This window comes from Poromitra crassiceps, assembly GCF_964638095.1.
Source record: "Poromitra crassiceps genome assembly, chromosome: 1".
NCBI lineage: Eukaryota > Metazoa > Chordata > Actinopteri > Beryciformes > Melamphaidae > Poromitra > Poromitra crassiceps.
Window position 1 is genome coordinate 46,606,924 of NC_139623.1, and position 17,565 is coordinate 46,624,488.

The 17,565-nt window shown below is 45.0% G+C and overlaps 1 protein-coding gene across 1 annotated transcript in view; it reads right to left on the bottom strand.

The window, feature by feature from the left end:
- Nucleotides 1–10,941, bottom strand: part of wscd1b (WSC domain containing 1b) — a gene marked incomplete at both ends in the record, with an annotated part of 45,768 nt that extends 34,827 nt beyond the window's left edge. Inside the window, one exon of the mRNA XM_083640531.1 lies at nt 10,545–10,941. Within this exon, the coding sequence (XP_083496657.1) occupies nt 10,545–10,941 (397 nt within the window). The remainder of the gene's footprint in view (nt 1–10,544) is intronic.
- Between the last annotated feature and the right edge of the window lie 6,624 nt (nt 10,942–17,565).

Genomic DNA, 17,565 nt, shown 5'->3' on the forward strand with positions numbered 1-17,565 from the left:
GAGGTGGGTGTAATGAGCCCGCCAGGCCATGAGGGGGAGCTAGAGCTGAGGTTTGTACAGAGTGGAGGGCTTCGCTGAGTCTGACCAGAAGTGACCAGTCTGAGGGGATTCTCGTGCAGTCAGGCCGGAGGGGTCGTGGCTAGCTTTAGGTGACATGAGATATTTGCAGCCAGTACTGCAATTCCTATATTGCTAGGGTGGAGATTATCCAGTTTGTACAGGCGGGGCGATTTCCAGAAGGAGTCGTAGTGGTCAATGAACTCATACCCGCAGGCAGCGCTGTAATTATGAAGCCATTTGTTGCTGCTGAAAATGCGGCTAAACGATTCCGAGCTCTTCCTGAGAGTGGGAATCATGCCAGAGAACACGCACTTCTTCCCTAGACACCATAGAGGCTGTAGAGAGGGCCTCAAGATGACTGTGAATCAAAAGTGTTGACATGCTAGTTGGACACAAGGCGGGGTCAGAAAGACCCCAACAGGGTGGCCTATAGACCAATTATACGCCTACGTCACAATGACAACAAGTAGCGTCAGATGCGCAAGACGGAGGCAGAAAGACAGACTCCGCGCAGCCCTGTCAAGTAGTTTTCCAGTCGCCCGAAAACTATTCGAGCTAGATATGTCTTCGTGTTGTACAGTGGGATGCCAGAATCGGAAAGCTATTGTAGGAGAGTATTCGGGTCCGCCTATTCACACTTGGTTAATAAAATAATAAACGATAGAGCCAGGCTGTAACGTTATAATTCACCTAATTCTCCCCACATATCCTGTTCTACGCAACTCGAGGGAACATACACAGCCTCGCACACACGCAATAGAACACAACACAACACTGAACAGTCTGTTACACTATCTACAAAGCAAGGACTAAAGTTTTACCGAATCCCGTCAACTCATACTGCTTTTTAATGCTAACCGTAAGTGTCTTTGGTTGCAAGCCGAAAGAGGAAATCGTTAAAAATGCCCGACTTTGCAGTGCTCGCTCATTTCATATCAGGTAAACTGTAGTAGGCTGCAGCCACATCGCTCGGTTAGTTAACAACCAAGTAACGTTAAATAATGTAATTATTGAGTTGAACTGATTGGAACGAGGACATCATTAAAAATGCCCGACTTTGTAGTGCTCTTCATAATCAGGTAAGCTGCCTGAAACTGTAGGCTGCTCAACATCGCTCGGTTAGTTAACGGAACAAGTAACGGTTCCCACTGTCTGTCAATGCTGGACTGACGGCTTTTTGCGCGCGCAGCTCAATGTTGACAAGCTGTATAAGGGGTCTATAGACCAATTATACGCCTACGTCACAATGACAACAAGTAGCGTCAGATGCGCAAGACGGAGGCAGAAAGACAGACTCCGCGCAGCCCTGTCAAGTAGTTTTCCAGTCGCCCGAAAACTATTCGAGCTAGATATGTCTTCGTGTTGTACAGTGGGATGCCAGAATCGGAAAGCTATTGTAGGAGAGTATTCGGGTCCGCCTATTCACACTTGGTTAATAAAATAATAAACGATAGAGCCAGGCTGTAACGTTATAATTCACCTAATTCTCCCCACATATCCTGTTCTACGCAACTCGAGGGAACATACACAGCCTCGCACACACGCAATAGAACACAACACAACACTGAACAGTCTGTTACACTATCTACAAAGCAAGGACTAAAGTTTTACCGAATCCCGTCAACTCATACTGCTTTTTAATGCTAACCGTAAGTGTCTTTGGTTGCAAGCCGAAAGAGGAAATCGTTAAAAATGCCCGACTTTGCAGTGCTCGCTCATTTCATATCAGGTAAACTGTAGTAGGCTGCAGCCACATCGCTCGGTTAGTTAACAACCAAGTAACGTTAAATAATGTAATTATTGAGTTGAACTGATTGGAACGAGGACATCATTAAAAATGCCTGACTTTGTAGTGCTCTTCATAATCAGGTAAGCTGCCTGAAACTGTAGGCTGCTCAACATCGCTCGGTTAGTTAACGGACCAAGTAACGTTACATAATGTCATTATTGAGTTGTGTGCATTATCAACATAACAATATATCTTTGCAAGTTACAGAATAATTATCTACGCTATCCCCAGTTATAAAGGAATACACGATATGTATTGCTGGCCATAGGCTTGGCCAATTGACAGCGCCAGTGCGTATGGGTCTGTAAGACATATCCCATTAAACAACGTTAATTTCGATGCATAACATTGCTTATCACTAGGCGATAAGCTGTGGTAGTAAGCCGAGAACTGCATTTTAAAACTAAAATATAACTGTGTGTTGCAGATGGGCACAGAGCAGTCCTGACAGCGGGGCTTTCACACAGTTCCCACTGTCTGTCAATGCTGGACTGACGGCTTTTTGCCTACACGATGCGCGCGCAGCTCAATGTTGACAAGCTGTATAAGGGGTCTATAGGGTTGGGTGTCTGATGTTGAAAGACCCAAAATGCCCGGGCTCCTGAATCTCTGAACATTTTAAAATGTTTTGGGAATGCCCATACAAAATGTTCCATTGGGGTATGTACTGCTATATGTGTCAAATTAGTCAGAGATTAAAAATAAACTTGTGATATAGCAAAACATACAAAGGAGGATAGAAAGGAGTAGTCTTGTGATTTGAGATTTAGCCCTTTATGCTTGTACCAGGCTAGTACACAAAGTTGTTTTATGCTATTCTCTGTTTCCCTATTCTTCCCCCGCCTCGTTGCACCCCTTTGGAGGACCAGCCAATTTAACTGTGTGATTTAGATAAACAAGGTTCCAATGTGCTGCCTGGTAGCAAAGGATAGGAGCTGTGGAAAACAACAAGGGATGGTGGTGATTTGGAGGATGGGTATGTCTGCAAAACCTTGGCTAGCTCATTAAAACCTTATTTGCATTGATATAGCACCTTATTTGTACATTTGTACTCGAATAGCATCCTTTCCAAAATATTTGACCAGTGCCTGCCTTTGTACTCTCAGTCTAGGGTAGAAATGATGTTTAGACCCTTTTAGAAAAATAATTAGCGAGTGATATCTTACTCTGGTGTGATATTTCACTGATAAATAGGAGGCGAAAGGAGTTAATGAATGGTCCCACCAATAGTAGTTTCTTTCGGAAACCATATTTTGAAAACCTTCCAATAAAAACAGCTCCTCTAGCTCGCACGGCAAAATAAACCCTGGCTGATTTCATTCAGCATCATCATTATTAGGGTTATGCTTTTGTCAGTTGGCAGTTAGTGAGAGAATGGCTTCCTCCAGCGTCTCTCATTTGTATTGCTGATGTACTGAATGATGAGAAGAAGGGTCAAGAGCTCTCATCACACGAAAGCATCCTGCTGGTGACGCTGCATGTTAGTAGTGGCCTTCACCAACTTGTGAGTCCATTCAGTACTTTCATTTGAGCAAAATAGCAAAAGCACTTAAAGGGTGACATTTTCAACCAGCTATGCATCATTACAAAATCTGTAGTTTAATGCAAATGAACAATGTTTAACTTCCCTCCTCCATCTTCTCTGGACCGAGAGCTCCCTGTTCATTCGCAGAACTTCCTGCACCAAATTACTCATATGACTCATTCCTGTCCGGCCACAGCTATGCCGTTTTACGTGTGATCGGGCTGAAACTTTCAGGAAGTGTAAGGAGCACCCGTGCGGGTGAGCCAATACAGCAGGCGAGGCCACGCAGCAGCCACGCAGCAGCCAAGCTGCGGGTGAGGCCGCACAGTGGCTGAGCTGCGTATGCGAGCTGCAGGGCCAGCTCAGCGAGCTGCAGGGCGGGCAAGCCTAGGAATCGAGCGCGTAGCACGCGAGATGCCTAGTAGTGCAAATGAACAATGTTGAACTTCCCTCCATCTTCCCTGGACCGAGAGCTCCCCGTTCCTTTGCAGTACTTCCTGCACCAAATGACTCATATGACTAATTTAGTGCAGGGAGTTCTGTGAATGAAGGTAGAGAGAGCATAATGATAGTGATAATGATAGTGATCGTCAGGGGCGGACTGGGATCATAATTCAGGCCGGGCATTTCTACCAAGCAGGCCAGGTCAATACGGGCCGACGCGCGCGCGCCGCCGACGGAAGCTCCATGGCGCGAAATTTGGGTCGTTTGAAGCAAGATTTAGTGAATATAATGCTAACGCGATGATACATGTTACCTATTTGTTCACTAATAGAAACATCAACATTGCCTAGATAACTGCAAGTATAATATGAAGAAGTAAAACCAAAAACATGCCTCTGTACAAACGCTTCACAGCAAACTTTATTTAAGGAAGAGTGATCAGATCGTGCATACTGCATTATATCATCATGTGTCTGTTTGTGTGACTCACCTCAAGTGGCCTGGGCTGGGACGAGTCTGACTGACAAGTTAACTAATTCCTGCCTGCTGCTATCCGCGCAAATAGGAACACTACTGGCCTCAGTGGCCTGCCTGGCCTGCTGTTCAGTGAGTGGCCTGACTGCAGGCACAATATATATATATATAGGCTATATGTTCAGTGAGTGGCCTGACGGCACGGGCACACACCAAAAAAATTTTTTTTTTCAGGCCAGGCCAGGCCAGGCCACCGGGCATTTGCCCGACGTGCCCGATTATGCAGTCCGCGCCTGGTGATCGTGATAGTGATCGTGATAGTGACACCATGGCAAAACTACTCCAAATGACATCATATGGAACAGGAAGTTCTGTGAATGAACGGGGAGCTCTCTGACCAGGCAAGATGGAAGTTAAAGACGAGCTGAACCCAAAAATGTAGTAGTTTACATACATGGGTATTCAGTGCACCCATAGATAGTAAATATAATGGACAATGCGAGCTGATTGGGATTTGACACCAGAAAATGAGGCTTGAATCTCCCGCTTCCTGCTCATCGTTGATTTGTTGAATGGATTAATTCTACACAGAAGTACGGGGAGAGGGGGCGGCTGCCCCTAGCGGCTGCCGGGGGAGTTTCCCATCTTGTTGTTCGCTTCTGGTTGCTAGCTTGCTCACTCGCTGGCTGGCTGGTTGCAGTGGTGAAATGGTCCAGGAAAACAAAATATATAATAACTTTTAGCCCGGAGGTATAGGCGAGTAGCAGTCCAGCCAGCCGACCGTCTTGTCCGGGGCCTGGCCAAGAGACCATGGTGTGGTGTGAGCCTGGTGTGAGCCTCCAGCCTGCTAGATGCCTAAGCCTCCACAAGGTACAGTAAACTGCTATTATACTTATTATATCTATGGCCAAATTCTAAACTTTATAACTGAGGTGCGGGGGGAAGTATTACTGTTCTCATTATCCGAAGTATATCGCCTATTTTCAGTGGCGTGCCGTCCATTAGGCGAACTAGGCAAATGCTAAGGGCGCTTGAGTCGTTAGAGGCGCCAGAGAGGGTAATTTTTTTTTTTTTTTTTTTTTTTTTTTTTTTAAATACTTTTTCATGATAATAGGTCTACTATTATTTTACAATAGTAGACAAAAAAATAAGCAGCACAACGTCTTAAGTCTTTAAATAATAGTGAAATCATTTTTCTAATTCTGCCTTTCTGGCTGCCTGGGCTGCAGCACTTTCACCATGGTCCCTAATCCATACCACCCCACCCCCTGCGCGGCCGCGCCCCCTTCTACCTGCTCTGAGCTTTTTCCCAGAGTGGGGGAAGGGAGCTGGAAGGTGGGTGCTGAGGGTGCTGCAGCACCCCCTAGTGGCAAGAAATGGGATTTTCGAAATTGTTGGATTTGGCTGTCTTGTGTTTATATCACCAACAATATGCATTAAAAAACAGTTTGTGCTTCCCAGCTCTAATCTTATTTCATACACTCTCTCTTCAAAAGTGTTTGATTTTCATCATAATCTGGTTTTCCATAATAATAATAATAAGTTCAGTGTTTATGCCTGTGTTGCTGTCTGTTGTAGTGTAAAACGACTAAAGGGAGAGCAGGTGCTTACATGAAAGTGAGTGAGAAAAGGAGAAGATACTGAATAATGACATCACAACAGTATAATCCTAATGTTAATTTAAAATTAAATATTCTTCTAAGTATGGATGAAAGTCCAAAAAACGTCAAATTTTCTTACAGCACCCCCTACCTAACAGTACTTCCAGCGCCACTGGGGAAGGGCCATTCTGAGCCTGCACTGCAGTGGTGGATTAGCTACGATATAATTTTTATTATATTTTCTTTGGGTGAGGGGGGGGGGGGGGGGCACCAGCAAAAATCTTGCCTAGGGCACCAACTTGGTCAGGCACGCCACTGCCTATTTTCCTCGAAATGGGGCTATAATTTAGAAAACGGAGGACGTGAAAAATACTTGAAATTGTTTTTTCAGACCATAAACTCATTTGGAAAGTGTTTATTTAAGACATAGACCAAGAGAGAAGTTGGCTCGTTTCCCATAGAGTTGAATGGATGTTCCTGGGGAGTGCTACACAAACTGCGCTCCCCACTGGCCATTTGAAAGAATGCAATTTCCGCATAGGCTTCAAAAAGAGGGAGGCTGAATTGGGCACTGAGTGCACCTATTTAATAATGTATGCAAAAAAAAATCACAAAAATCAAATTTACAGTAATGTACAGTATGCTGACGTAACGAAGAACTATCAAATTTCTACCCCATTTCAACCAATCATATTACGACATGGCAGCTGTCAATCAATCTTCATTTCGAGGAGAAAATTCTGCAGGCAAGATGGCCGCCTAGTGCCTGTAACCTGGGCAGATTTTCTAGCCCATAAATGTTAATATACTTCGCCGATAAGTATGCAACATACAAAATAACTGACAAATCAAATCATCGACGCGATACGGCCCGCCCCTCAACCCTCTTTCATCTCAGGCAAACTCTGTTTTCAATCTGATACGTCCCTGACCCTCTCTGAGACCCGGTTCATGTGCTCTTTATACTACTGATGTTGTAATGATACAAAGCTGGTTGAATATCAGCAAAGTCGCCCAAAAGAGGGACAGAGTAATCTCCATGCATCATTTTAAAGTATTATGCAATACTTTAAAGTGTAAATATGCAATTATATTATTCTTCATGTTGACAATTTTGCTTAAAAACAAAAACATTAAAAAAAATCTAATAAAAAACTTTGTTTGTGCCTGCCTGCCTTATCCCTCGCTGATTCGGAGAGGATCAGTGGGCAACATCCGTTATCTACAGGAACCAAAGCCCTCACATGTCCAAAATGTCACATAAATGTACATTGAAGCTGTTCAAAATGTTCTAATGATTGTCTGTTTATAAATGTGAAATGTAAGCCCCTTGCAAAAAGGAAAAAAAAGTGTGTTACCACTGGCTCCAGGCCACCAGTAGGCTGTACCACGAATGTAGCATAAGCAGATCCAGGATCTGTCCCTTGATCTGGTTTGGCTAAACCAGATAATTGCCATTCTAGTTAAGTCATACCACGAATGTAGTTCTCAACTCGTTAAGTGGATCCAGGTTTTTCTAATCAAGTTGAGAGCGTGTGCACATGAAAATGCCCGTGCACAGGAGCTCGTGCCCGCAAAAGAGGTGTGGTTTTTAACAACTAGCCAATCACAATACAATATGGACTGCTACAGCTTTTACAGCGCCAGACTATTTCCTCATTCATTCAAAGCTCAAATCGTGAAGCTTTACTATGTACTGTACGTCAGAATCAAAATCTGCGTTGTATATTATTAGTCTGTTCCCGAATGACTGTCTAAAGTTACCACTTTTATTCACATCAGTAATTTCTTTTAAGAGCGGTTTCTGCCTCCACGTATCTACAGCAGCTCAATTCACCCTCTCAATAAACTCAATAAAACCTGCATGTCTTTTTTGCGAGTGGAAGTAATGTGTAATCTATCTCAGTCTAAATTTCCAAAATCCGTAGGCGTTTTTAGACCATTTAGGCTCAATGAATAATAATGATCTCATGTGTTTGGTCGCACTGATGGAATAATTCCTATATAGGCTAATAGGCTATCAATAAAAAAATAATGATAATAAAATGAAAAAAGGTTGCTGAACTGAATCGACACGGTACGTGTGGGCATAGATTTTATTTATAAAATATAGCCTATTTTGTGGTCACATATAGGCTATTGGCAGCAGAGTCGCATATCTCCATATTTCATACAATGACTATGCTGGAAATATTAAGTTTAATCACATCATACAGGCCAAAAGCAACACAGTTGCAGCTGCAAAATGCAGGAGTAGCCTAGATATGAATCATCTGTGTGCAGGCGATCCCATATTAAATTGCTTAGATGTAGTAGGCTATTCTAGCATGTATGACCATGTCCAACCCAACATCAGCCTCATCTCCATTGCGCACACGGCACTGTGCGCTTTGGAGACGTTTATGTAACCTTTTTATGCCAGTTTAGTGATATTTCTCCACTCACCATTCAGCTGCAATCAATCGGCGGGGTCAAACGTATCTAGCCTACTTGAGAGCACAAAAATGAATATATAAAAACATATTCCAAAGTGGTAAATAGGGCTTAATTTAAATGTAGCCTGCAACAAGTGCAAGGCTTCAGTCCTTGATTAACTCATTGAGTGCCAGCCACTTTTGGAGAACGGACGCTCCCAGTGCCAGAGTTTCAGAGCGTTTTCAGTGATTTCTCGAGGCCCACAGAATATTGTGTGATATTACTATGTAAACACCGAACATGCACAAAGAACGATGAGACTCTCTTCTATCATCTGCAAAAAAAAGTTTATTGATACCATTTTCCGTTCTTTAGTTATGAGCCGGAGAAGATAGGTTGTTTTGAGCAAAAAGAGACGTTTCAAATTAGAAGCTGAGCTATTCCGCCTTTTGTGAAATTAAGCATTTCAAGCACATTCACTGAGTCTGAAGCTAATATTTTCTGATGTAGTGACGTGGTGTAGTTGTGTGGTGCCCTGCGGAGCCATCTATATGGCTCTGGCTGCAGCATGAGCGGTTTCTCTTTCATCACGGGGCTTTTTCCTGCTGTTTTCCGGACCTTTCTCTAATCTGGAGAGCACTGTCGCCACCTAATGGGTCTGTAAAATAGGTTATACACCTTCAATAGCTCCCATATTTTTATAGGAGATGTAATAGGCTTTGATCCACGTCCCACCGTCAAAAAACGCAATTGACGACAATCGTCGTCATTGGCACTCTACGTCACTAATCGAATTGACGACGATTGTCGTCATTGGCACTCAATGAGTTAATTCAACAGGAGCGTTTTTTTTTTCTTTTTTCTTTTTCTTTTTCATTTGATTGCAATGTATTTTTCATATGGGGACCATATGAATGGCGACTCGCTGTTTCCAGAGAGCTGATTGGTAAGAAGGTGGGTCTTTCATGGGTTTTGATCTTATCCTCAGAACTTAACCTGCTACAAAGCAGGTTAGCCGTAGAGCATAAGTTGCTATGGTGATCTATCTCGGTAAGAAGTTAACTAGCGTCGTGGTATGGCAAACCTAGGGTTAAACCTGAAGTTACCTCGCTAAGCCACTAATCTTGCTTCGTGGTACAGGCCTCAGAGCTCCAAAAGTAGATCACAAAATAGAAAATAAACATGTGTATTTGCTACCTCATATATTATTGAGAAGGAAAACCAATGTGTCAGTGAAGAAATCTTCATTGGGTTATTTCTATCTCACATATCCTGCTTTGTACTGCTCCATGGGTCTCTCAGGGTGTTGTTATAGCTGAGTCAGCTTTCCTCCCCGACTTTTTCAATGATATCTGCTTCAGTTTAATTGCAGCAAAGGTGCACATCAATACCACCTACAGACTGATACACACAGGTCATCATTGGTACAGGCTTTCAGGTGACGTATATATGTACAATAGTGTTGTTGGCCGTCAACCGAATTCAATATGATTCATCATCTGAGCTGTTTTTGATTTCATTAATTTTGTTTCTCGATAATGTCACCTTGTTAACTACCACGGCATCGAGTTAGCTAGCCAACACTGTCGTGTCTTGTTGTTTAACACAGTGGTTCTCAAATGGGGGTCCGCGGACATGTTACTTATTCCTTCTCAAACTACTTCCTACATGGTGCTAGTCTATCAAAATATCTTGGCTGTCATTGATTGTGTTGCATAGTGGTTTTCTGTACTGTTGAAAAATTGTGATATTGTAAGTCGCTTTGGATAAAACAAAAGTGTCTGCTAAATGACGTAATGTAAATGTAATGTAATAAAAAAAAAAAAATTTTTTTTTTTGCAAAATCTTCATAGTTCAACGAAAATAGTTTATGCTTTAAATCTAAAATGGTTCATGGATTACATTCTAATAACAAACCTATCAAATTTAAAGTCAAGCACGTTACTGTGGAAACAATTAAGCTTAGCCCAAAATCACAAATCAGAATGAGGGGGTCCCCGGTATATTTTCTATCTTGTAAGGGGTCCTTGGCTGAAAAACATTTGAGAACCTCTGGTTTAACACATCAGATTTCCACGCTAAGTAGTAGCATTTGTACTACAAATTTACAAGAGTACTGTGTATCAGTAAATTTGGCCTCAATTTGGAAATAAATCTACCTCACGACTATTCACTTGTACTCTGCACTTTCCTGAATGGATCTACACGACTGCTACGTCTCAATAGTTAAAGTCACCTTTGTGCCCGCTGTTCCTGTGGAGCGAGACTCTCTGCTCGGGACTCTCTGGCAGGAGACTGTGAAACCAGCGGCGGTGCAAGTGCTGGACCCCCAGGCTCCGGGAGGTGGGCCCGTGTCTCCCCGGCCTGACTCCCCCTGCGCCGGACACGGACTGCGCCGCCGCCCACCTGGAGCGCACCCTCACGCCACCCAGCCCCGCGGCCCTCAGGGCGGTGGGCGGCGCCGCCAGGGACAGCAGGGGTGGCAGGCTCGCCGGGGAGGACCCCCTGACGCTGCTGCTGGAGCGCTGCAGGAGGAGGATGCTGCCTGCCATCAGATAGGCGATGCCCAGGAAGAGCAGCAGCAGCTGAGCGCGCCTCAGGAAGCAGTGCAGTTTGCAGAGCGGAGCCACCATTCCACACAGCGGTTCAGCTCCAAGCGACTCTGGCGTCAGTGCGGGGCCGTTCCATGGGAGCGGGGAGAGCGATCTGCAAACTTCATCTTCTCGCAAAGGCCTGGGGGGGCATCTGGCAGCGGGGTGAACATTGTGTCAAACTGCCCAGGCGTGGTGCCTCATCTTCAGCCTTGAGTCCAACAGCAGCAGCGGAGCGCTTGCATCATGTGGAGCAGCAGATATGGACTGATGGTAAGTATTCAAGGCAATGGACACTGACTCCAAGATGATCCTGGAGAAAACCTGAGGCACACAAAAAACAAGCTGTATGTATGGCTCTGTCTGTATACGAGCACAATCAAAGGGAAGTGCGCCTGGCAGATCACAGCCACAGCTCATGTTGTCATCTGGGCTTGTGTTTCTATCTTGTAGCATTAGGTCTTTGCTTAGTGTCTGCTGCGTCGTTCATTCCTGCAATTTGTTTCTAATTCAAACCCCCGTCCCCAAGGTTGTGCTCTCCTCCTGCTTCAATTCCTGCAGTTTTCTTCAGGATACTGCATGTGTCTGTTGTAGTCTTTTATGATTTTCTACCACATGAAAGCAAAGTTACTTGCAAAAATGATAGATGGGAGATGAGGAAATTAGACCAGCCTTTATTAATAAGTCTTTGGAATTGGATTTTGTTTAGTCGTTTCAGACCCATTCAGAGATAATCCCAGCACTGTCAGATAGTGTTTATTTTAGCATCGGCAATACTGTATCTGGCAGCTTCGAAACATCTAAGTCCCAGTTATCGCAGTGAAATGACATCATGTGGTAAAAAACTGTCTGGAGAGTGTATTATGGGCGCTTATGAAATGGGGATTATCATAGCAGTGCGCAGAGCATCTCTCTGGCCTCATCGTGGAGACAGACATGGATAAATTAATGCCCTGTGATGAGTCAACGCCTATAAAGATAACTGCTTGATGATGTTGGTCTGGAACTACCCCACACTAGAGCTGCAATGATTAGCCCATTAATCGACAGAAAATTAATCTACAACTTTTTTTTATAAATAATCAATTAATCGTTTAGACAAAAAAAATTTAAGAAAAAGATACTAAAGTCTCTTGTTCCAGCTTCTGAAATGTGAATATTTTCTGGTTTCTTTAATCGTCTATGACAGTAAACTGATTATCTTTGGATTGTGGGACTGCTGATCAGGACAAACGAAGACATTTGAGTATGTCATCTTCGGCTTTGGGGGAGAAACTATCTACATTTTGACCATTTTCTGACATTTTAGAAACCAAACGACTAATCGATTAGTCAAGCAAATAATTGACAGATTAATCAATAATACAAAATAATTGTTAGTTGCAGGCAGCCCCCACACCTGCCAGATGGGATGCAGAATGCAAGATATTCTCTGAAGAAAATGGGTTCGACAACACCCAGGTCATTGCAGTGCTCTACTTTCTGAATCTGGCTTCAACTCAAAAAAGAGAAGCAGTGAAGTGTAGCCCTCCAACCAACCCTGACCAGGTCCCGTGTGTTTTTTTCTGTCACAAATGCCCACTTGCAAGCCCCCTCTTTGATCAAGCAGATACTAGTTGCAGCCTATAGAGGTGCCCGTGTAACATATTTTGTATGAATCCACCAGGGATGCGTTGCAGATTGAGCCTATTTATTTCACGTCATGATATGCACAGTGGCTAGTTGTCTCCATAGCCTCCGCAGACAGAATGTCCTTCACATCTACTTTCCACGTCGGGCCCATCCTCTTAATTTCTCTCTTAATTGAATCGCACCTGACCTAAAGCATATGATCGCCCCCGAAAGTAGGGGTGCTGTGCTCCCGAGGATAGAAGCAACAGTTTGCACACCGAACAGTCTCTATAGACTGTATAGCCTACAGTCGGAGTGGCCAACTTCTTTATAAACTCCACAAAATATCCCGCATACAATATAAACACCATCTCGCCCGTTTTAATCCGATATGGTTCGATATGGTTGTGGCGAAATACAAAAATGAATAAACAGGGTAAACATGCATCCAATCCGAATCCGAGATCTTCCATCTTAAAATACCCCACAGTGGCTCCACCATTCAGTAGCCTATAGAGGGTATTTGAATAATGCTGCATGGCTTACCTTCATATGGAGATAAAAGGAGTCGTTATCATGCGATGAGATCACTTATCAATGTATTGCCGTTTTCCGTCGTCGATCTCCCCGGCCCACGCTTTGTCCAGCGAAGAGCTCCCACCGCGGTTCCCCCAGCCAGCATCTCCCACAGCTGGTGGTGCTGTTATATAAGCGACGTCTCTCTCTCTCTCTCCCTCTCCCTCTCTCCTCTAGTGGTCGGTCTGAAAGGCTGGCAGGGCGATATAAAGCGCATGCTGTGTGTGTGTGTGTGTGTGTGTGTGTGTGTGTGTGTGTGTGTGTGTGTGTGTGTGTGTGTGTGTGTGTGTGTGTGTGTGTGTGTGTGTGTGTGTGCGTGTGCGTGTGCGTGTGCGTGCGCGCGTGTGTGTGCATGTGCGTGCGTACAGAGGGGTTGTCTTATTTGCATTGGTGATCTGAGCGCGTCACAGCCCCTCTACTGTGCAGAAGGGAAAACGTGTCCAGCAGTCCACACACGCAGCCTAGACTATAGTACAGGAGAGGGAGAGGGAGAGGGAGAGAGAGAGAGAGAGAGAGAGAGAGAGAGAGAGAGAGAGAGAGAGAGAGAGAGAGAGAGAGAGAGAGAGAGAGAGAGAGAGAGAGAGAGAGAGAGAGAGAGAGGGGGGGGGGGGGCTTCTTCTCCATATCACGACACCAGCTTCTTCATATCCACCACCGTGCCTGTTTTTTCCTCCATCGACGCGGCTATTGGACCGTAATCTTGTCATAAATCACTTAAGAGGTCTCTGTGCAACAGTAGAGTGCGCTGGAAAACACACGCACACTAGGACACCACCAGCATTAGCCATTTGAAGGACATTTGCACGCATTGGCGTCAATTGGGTAGGCTACTCGCCACATCAGCTGAGTCCAAATCGCTTTGACACATCTTAAAAGTCCCATCAGGAAGCTGGTAGTTTGGTGACCTGCGTCTATAGGCGATTAGGCCGCTAGGCTACAACACAATCATCAGTCATACTTAACTTGTCCCAGGAAATGTAGTCTATTTATATAAGCGAGTTTTGGACGGAAATAATAGGCTATAGGATATATACTCAAGGACATTGGTTCATGACTTGATTCCCCGCGTTTCAGCACCACGGACAGCGCCTCGCCCGCCCGCCATGAAGGAACAGGGAAAATTAATAGCGCATAACAATGCACTTTTGTCACGGCTGATTGGACTGAAGAGCACGGCCTCCACACAGCCAGGTCCAAGTGTTGGTGCGCGCCGCTCAAGGGTGCAGCCTGCCAAAAATATCCCCTTGCAAGTCTTTTAATGTGGTGTGGAGTGTTAACAGTAATCTGGTGGACTCTCATGTTAGAATGTTATTTTTCTTAAAGCAGATACATCTGGCCATGGTTTGAGATAGCTTCACTTGTGTCCAATAAAGCAACTGGAGAATGTTTCAAGGGTCATTTTCTTGATAGGCTAGTGGGATAATCTGCTTCATTCTGCTATTGTAAACAAGTGGAATAATCTCAAATGGCAGCATTTTTCAGTGGTTTTAAGCAAAAAAAATAAAAAATAAAAATGAGAGATGTCTTCAAAATACATTTTATTCATATATTTCTCTCTCTGGACATAAATATACCATTCTTGCACTCAATATAAAATGACTCACTTAATATTTCAATAATTAAAAAAAACACATTTTGGAACACATTACTGAAACATTTCAAAACATGCACAAAAAACACAATTTCCTGGAAATTATTTTTAAAATCCTGCCACATTATTGTAGCACCCTGTTACTATAAATATCTACAATAACTGTGGTAGCTAAACATCATCATGTAGGCTAATGATCAGAAGATGTCAGGAACGGGAGAGGAGGTAAAATAACACTTGATGTACACTGAATGAGGAAGACTCAGGAGACGTGAACTTGATTATAACAGGTACCGTGTATTAGAGAAATATGAAGAAAAGGAAATAACAAATAAACATGTAAACAGAAAAATGGCCATACAGAGAAGTTGTATTCAAGATATCCTCTTGCAGTAACAAGGTTCACAGGGCCTGCACTTCAATGTGAAACACAGCACAAGATTTTAACAGTCAATTATCCCTCACCAATTAGATGACTGGATTTTCAACCAGATAAATCAGTATAGTGGCCAACTATTTTTCCAACTGTCATTTTATGCCACTTCTTATTGCTGCATAGTGAAAAACTTGTCTTTTACGCGTGTCCATCCATAATGTATATTTGCTTTATCCTTGTTTGCATTCAATTGCCATCCTTGTAATGGCTACAGCAGACTACTCACAAATCCAGGGATCAGTAGACGGTGCATCATGTCATCATTTATTGGCAAAAACCTTGTCCAATACAAGATAATCCCACAAAAAGGACAAAATTGAGTATTCCAAAAGATAATCGGTAACACTTTACAATACTGGTGCAATACTGGTGTTGGGAAGCTTGTGGGCTTGCCTCGGTGTGAAGTGTGCTGGATCGTAGTTGAGGGCTCACGGGCTGTGATCGGTTAGAATCACAGAGATGTCGGTCCTCGGACGCGGTTGAAGGAATACCACTCGTGGCCTGGCTGGTTGTAAGGCAGCCAGTCACCAGGGCCTGGCTGGTTGTAAGGCAGCCAGGATTCAAGAGTGATGGGTCAGATTCGGTCGTGGGAAGGGTAGACATTATGAAGTAGAATAGGAAGGAAGAATACAGCGTCACAGAACACCTTGTTATATATGTTATGTCTGACATCGCCGATGACCTCACAGGTGAACTCTATGCTATGACATCATCGGTGACCCCGTAAAGTCCCGTCTGCCATCACAGTCAGTTTTTTTTTCAGTCAGTCTAGACCGTCTGACATCGCCGATGACCTCACAGGTGAACTCTGACGTCATCACCGATGATGTCACGGCGGTGTCATCGTCACTACGTCGTTGGCGCGCCGGCTCGTGGGCATCATGCCCCAAGAACAGGCCTAGTGGTGGGCCATTATGGACCATTTTCTACAGCCGCTCCCAGATTCCTGTGGGGAATCTGTATTCTTCCAGAAATGGCCGGAATGGCCCTCCAGTCCCACCTGGTATAGGCAGGGCTTGGTTGATTATTCTGGCAGTGAGGGGGGCTGTGGTCCGCTTGGCCACCGGCCGGGTGTAGGTATGGGTCTACATGTTGTTGTCCAGTCCAGGGGAAAGTTTGGTGACTGTCCCCATCGGCCAAAATGTGTGCAGGAGCTGGGGGTCTACCCAGCAACTGCTGTAGTGAGGGGCCTCTGGTGGCTTGAGTTTCCAGTTGAGGAAACTCAGAGGCATGAGGTCAGTGCGGGAGCTGCGCAGGAGCTGGGGGTCTACCCAGCTACTGCTGTAGTGAGCTGTAGTGGCCTCTGGTGGCTTGAGTTTCCAGTTGCAGAAACTCAGCGGCGGGAGGTCAGCGCGGGAGCTGCTCAGGAGCTGGGGGTCTACCCAGCTACTGCTGTAGTGAGGGGCCTCTGGTTCGGGTGGCTTGAGTTTCCAGTTGAGGAAACTCAGCGGCGTAAGGTCGGCGAGGAAGCAGTTTGTCTGCCCTCGTTGGAGGGAAGCCTCGGCCTCACTATAGTCCTCGGCCCTTAGTGCCTCGTTGGCCGCCCCGTGGAGTGCCGGTGTGGGATCCTCTATGAGGGCACCGAAGGTCGTACACTCCTCCGGCATGGGGGGAGCCGACCTGAGGCCACAGTAACTTGGCTTCCTCAACTCCTCGCTCTGATCCGAGGTTGTGTGGAGTTGGGATGTCTCTGGCCAGCGATCTGGGCTGGGAAGAAGGAAGGGGGGTCCGCAACCCCGACGGCTGGTGGTGAGGACGGGAAGAGGCCTTCCCCGCGTAATGTTGACCGCAACAGCTACCTGCGGTTGTGGTAGCTCGTCCTCCCACTCTTCCCAGGCCTGCAGCAGTGTCTCGGGTAGGACTGGATCATCCCAGCCCGGTCTCCATTTCCATAGGTGCTGTATGAGCAGGACAAGATGGATCCTCCCGAACTGATGGAGGGGCAAATTCCTCGGGCGGAATTTCTGCTGCAGGGCGGTGATGGGGTAAGGTTGCTCGCCTAGACCAGTGATTCCCAACCAGGGGTACGTGTACCCCTAGGGGTACTTGAGCAGCTTGCAGGGGGTACTTGGAAAGATTGGGATTGCAATGTATTTCCAAAATGATAAAAACTAGCGACTTTTTCCTAATTGAAAACTGTCAAAATTGTATTAAAGAGGAGTCATTCAAATTATTTTCATTTAATGAGATGTGTTAGAGAGGCCTACTAAAAGTTGAATATAAGTTTAATATAACAACTTTAGGAGAATTATGGACACACATGAGTGAGGGGGTACTATCGGCATGGTAAAACGCTCAAGGGGTACATAACACAAAAATGGTTGGGAACCACTGGCCTAGACCAAGGTTCGGTTCCGTAGAGGCTCTCTTGGTGCAATAGGTCTGCTCTGGGCGAATTGCCGGCGAGACGATGAGGGAGACGGCCGCCCCGTGAAGCATCTGGGGCTCCTGC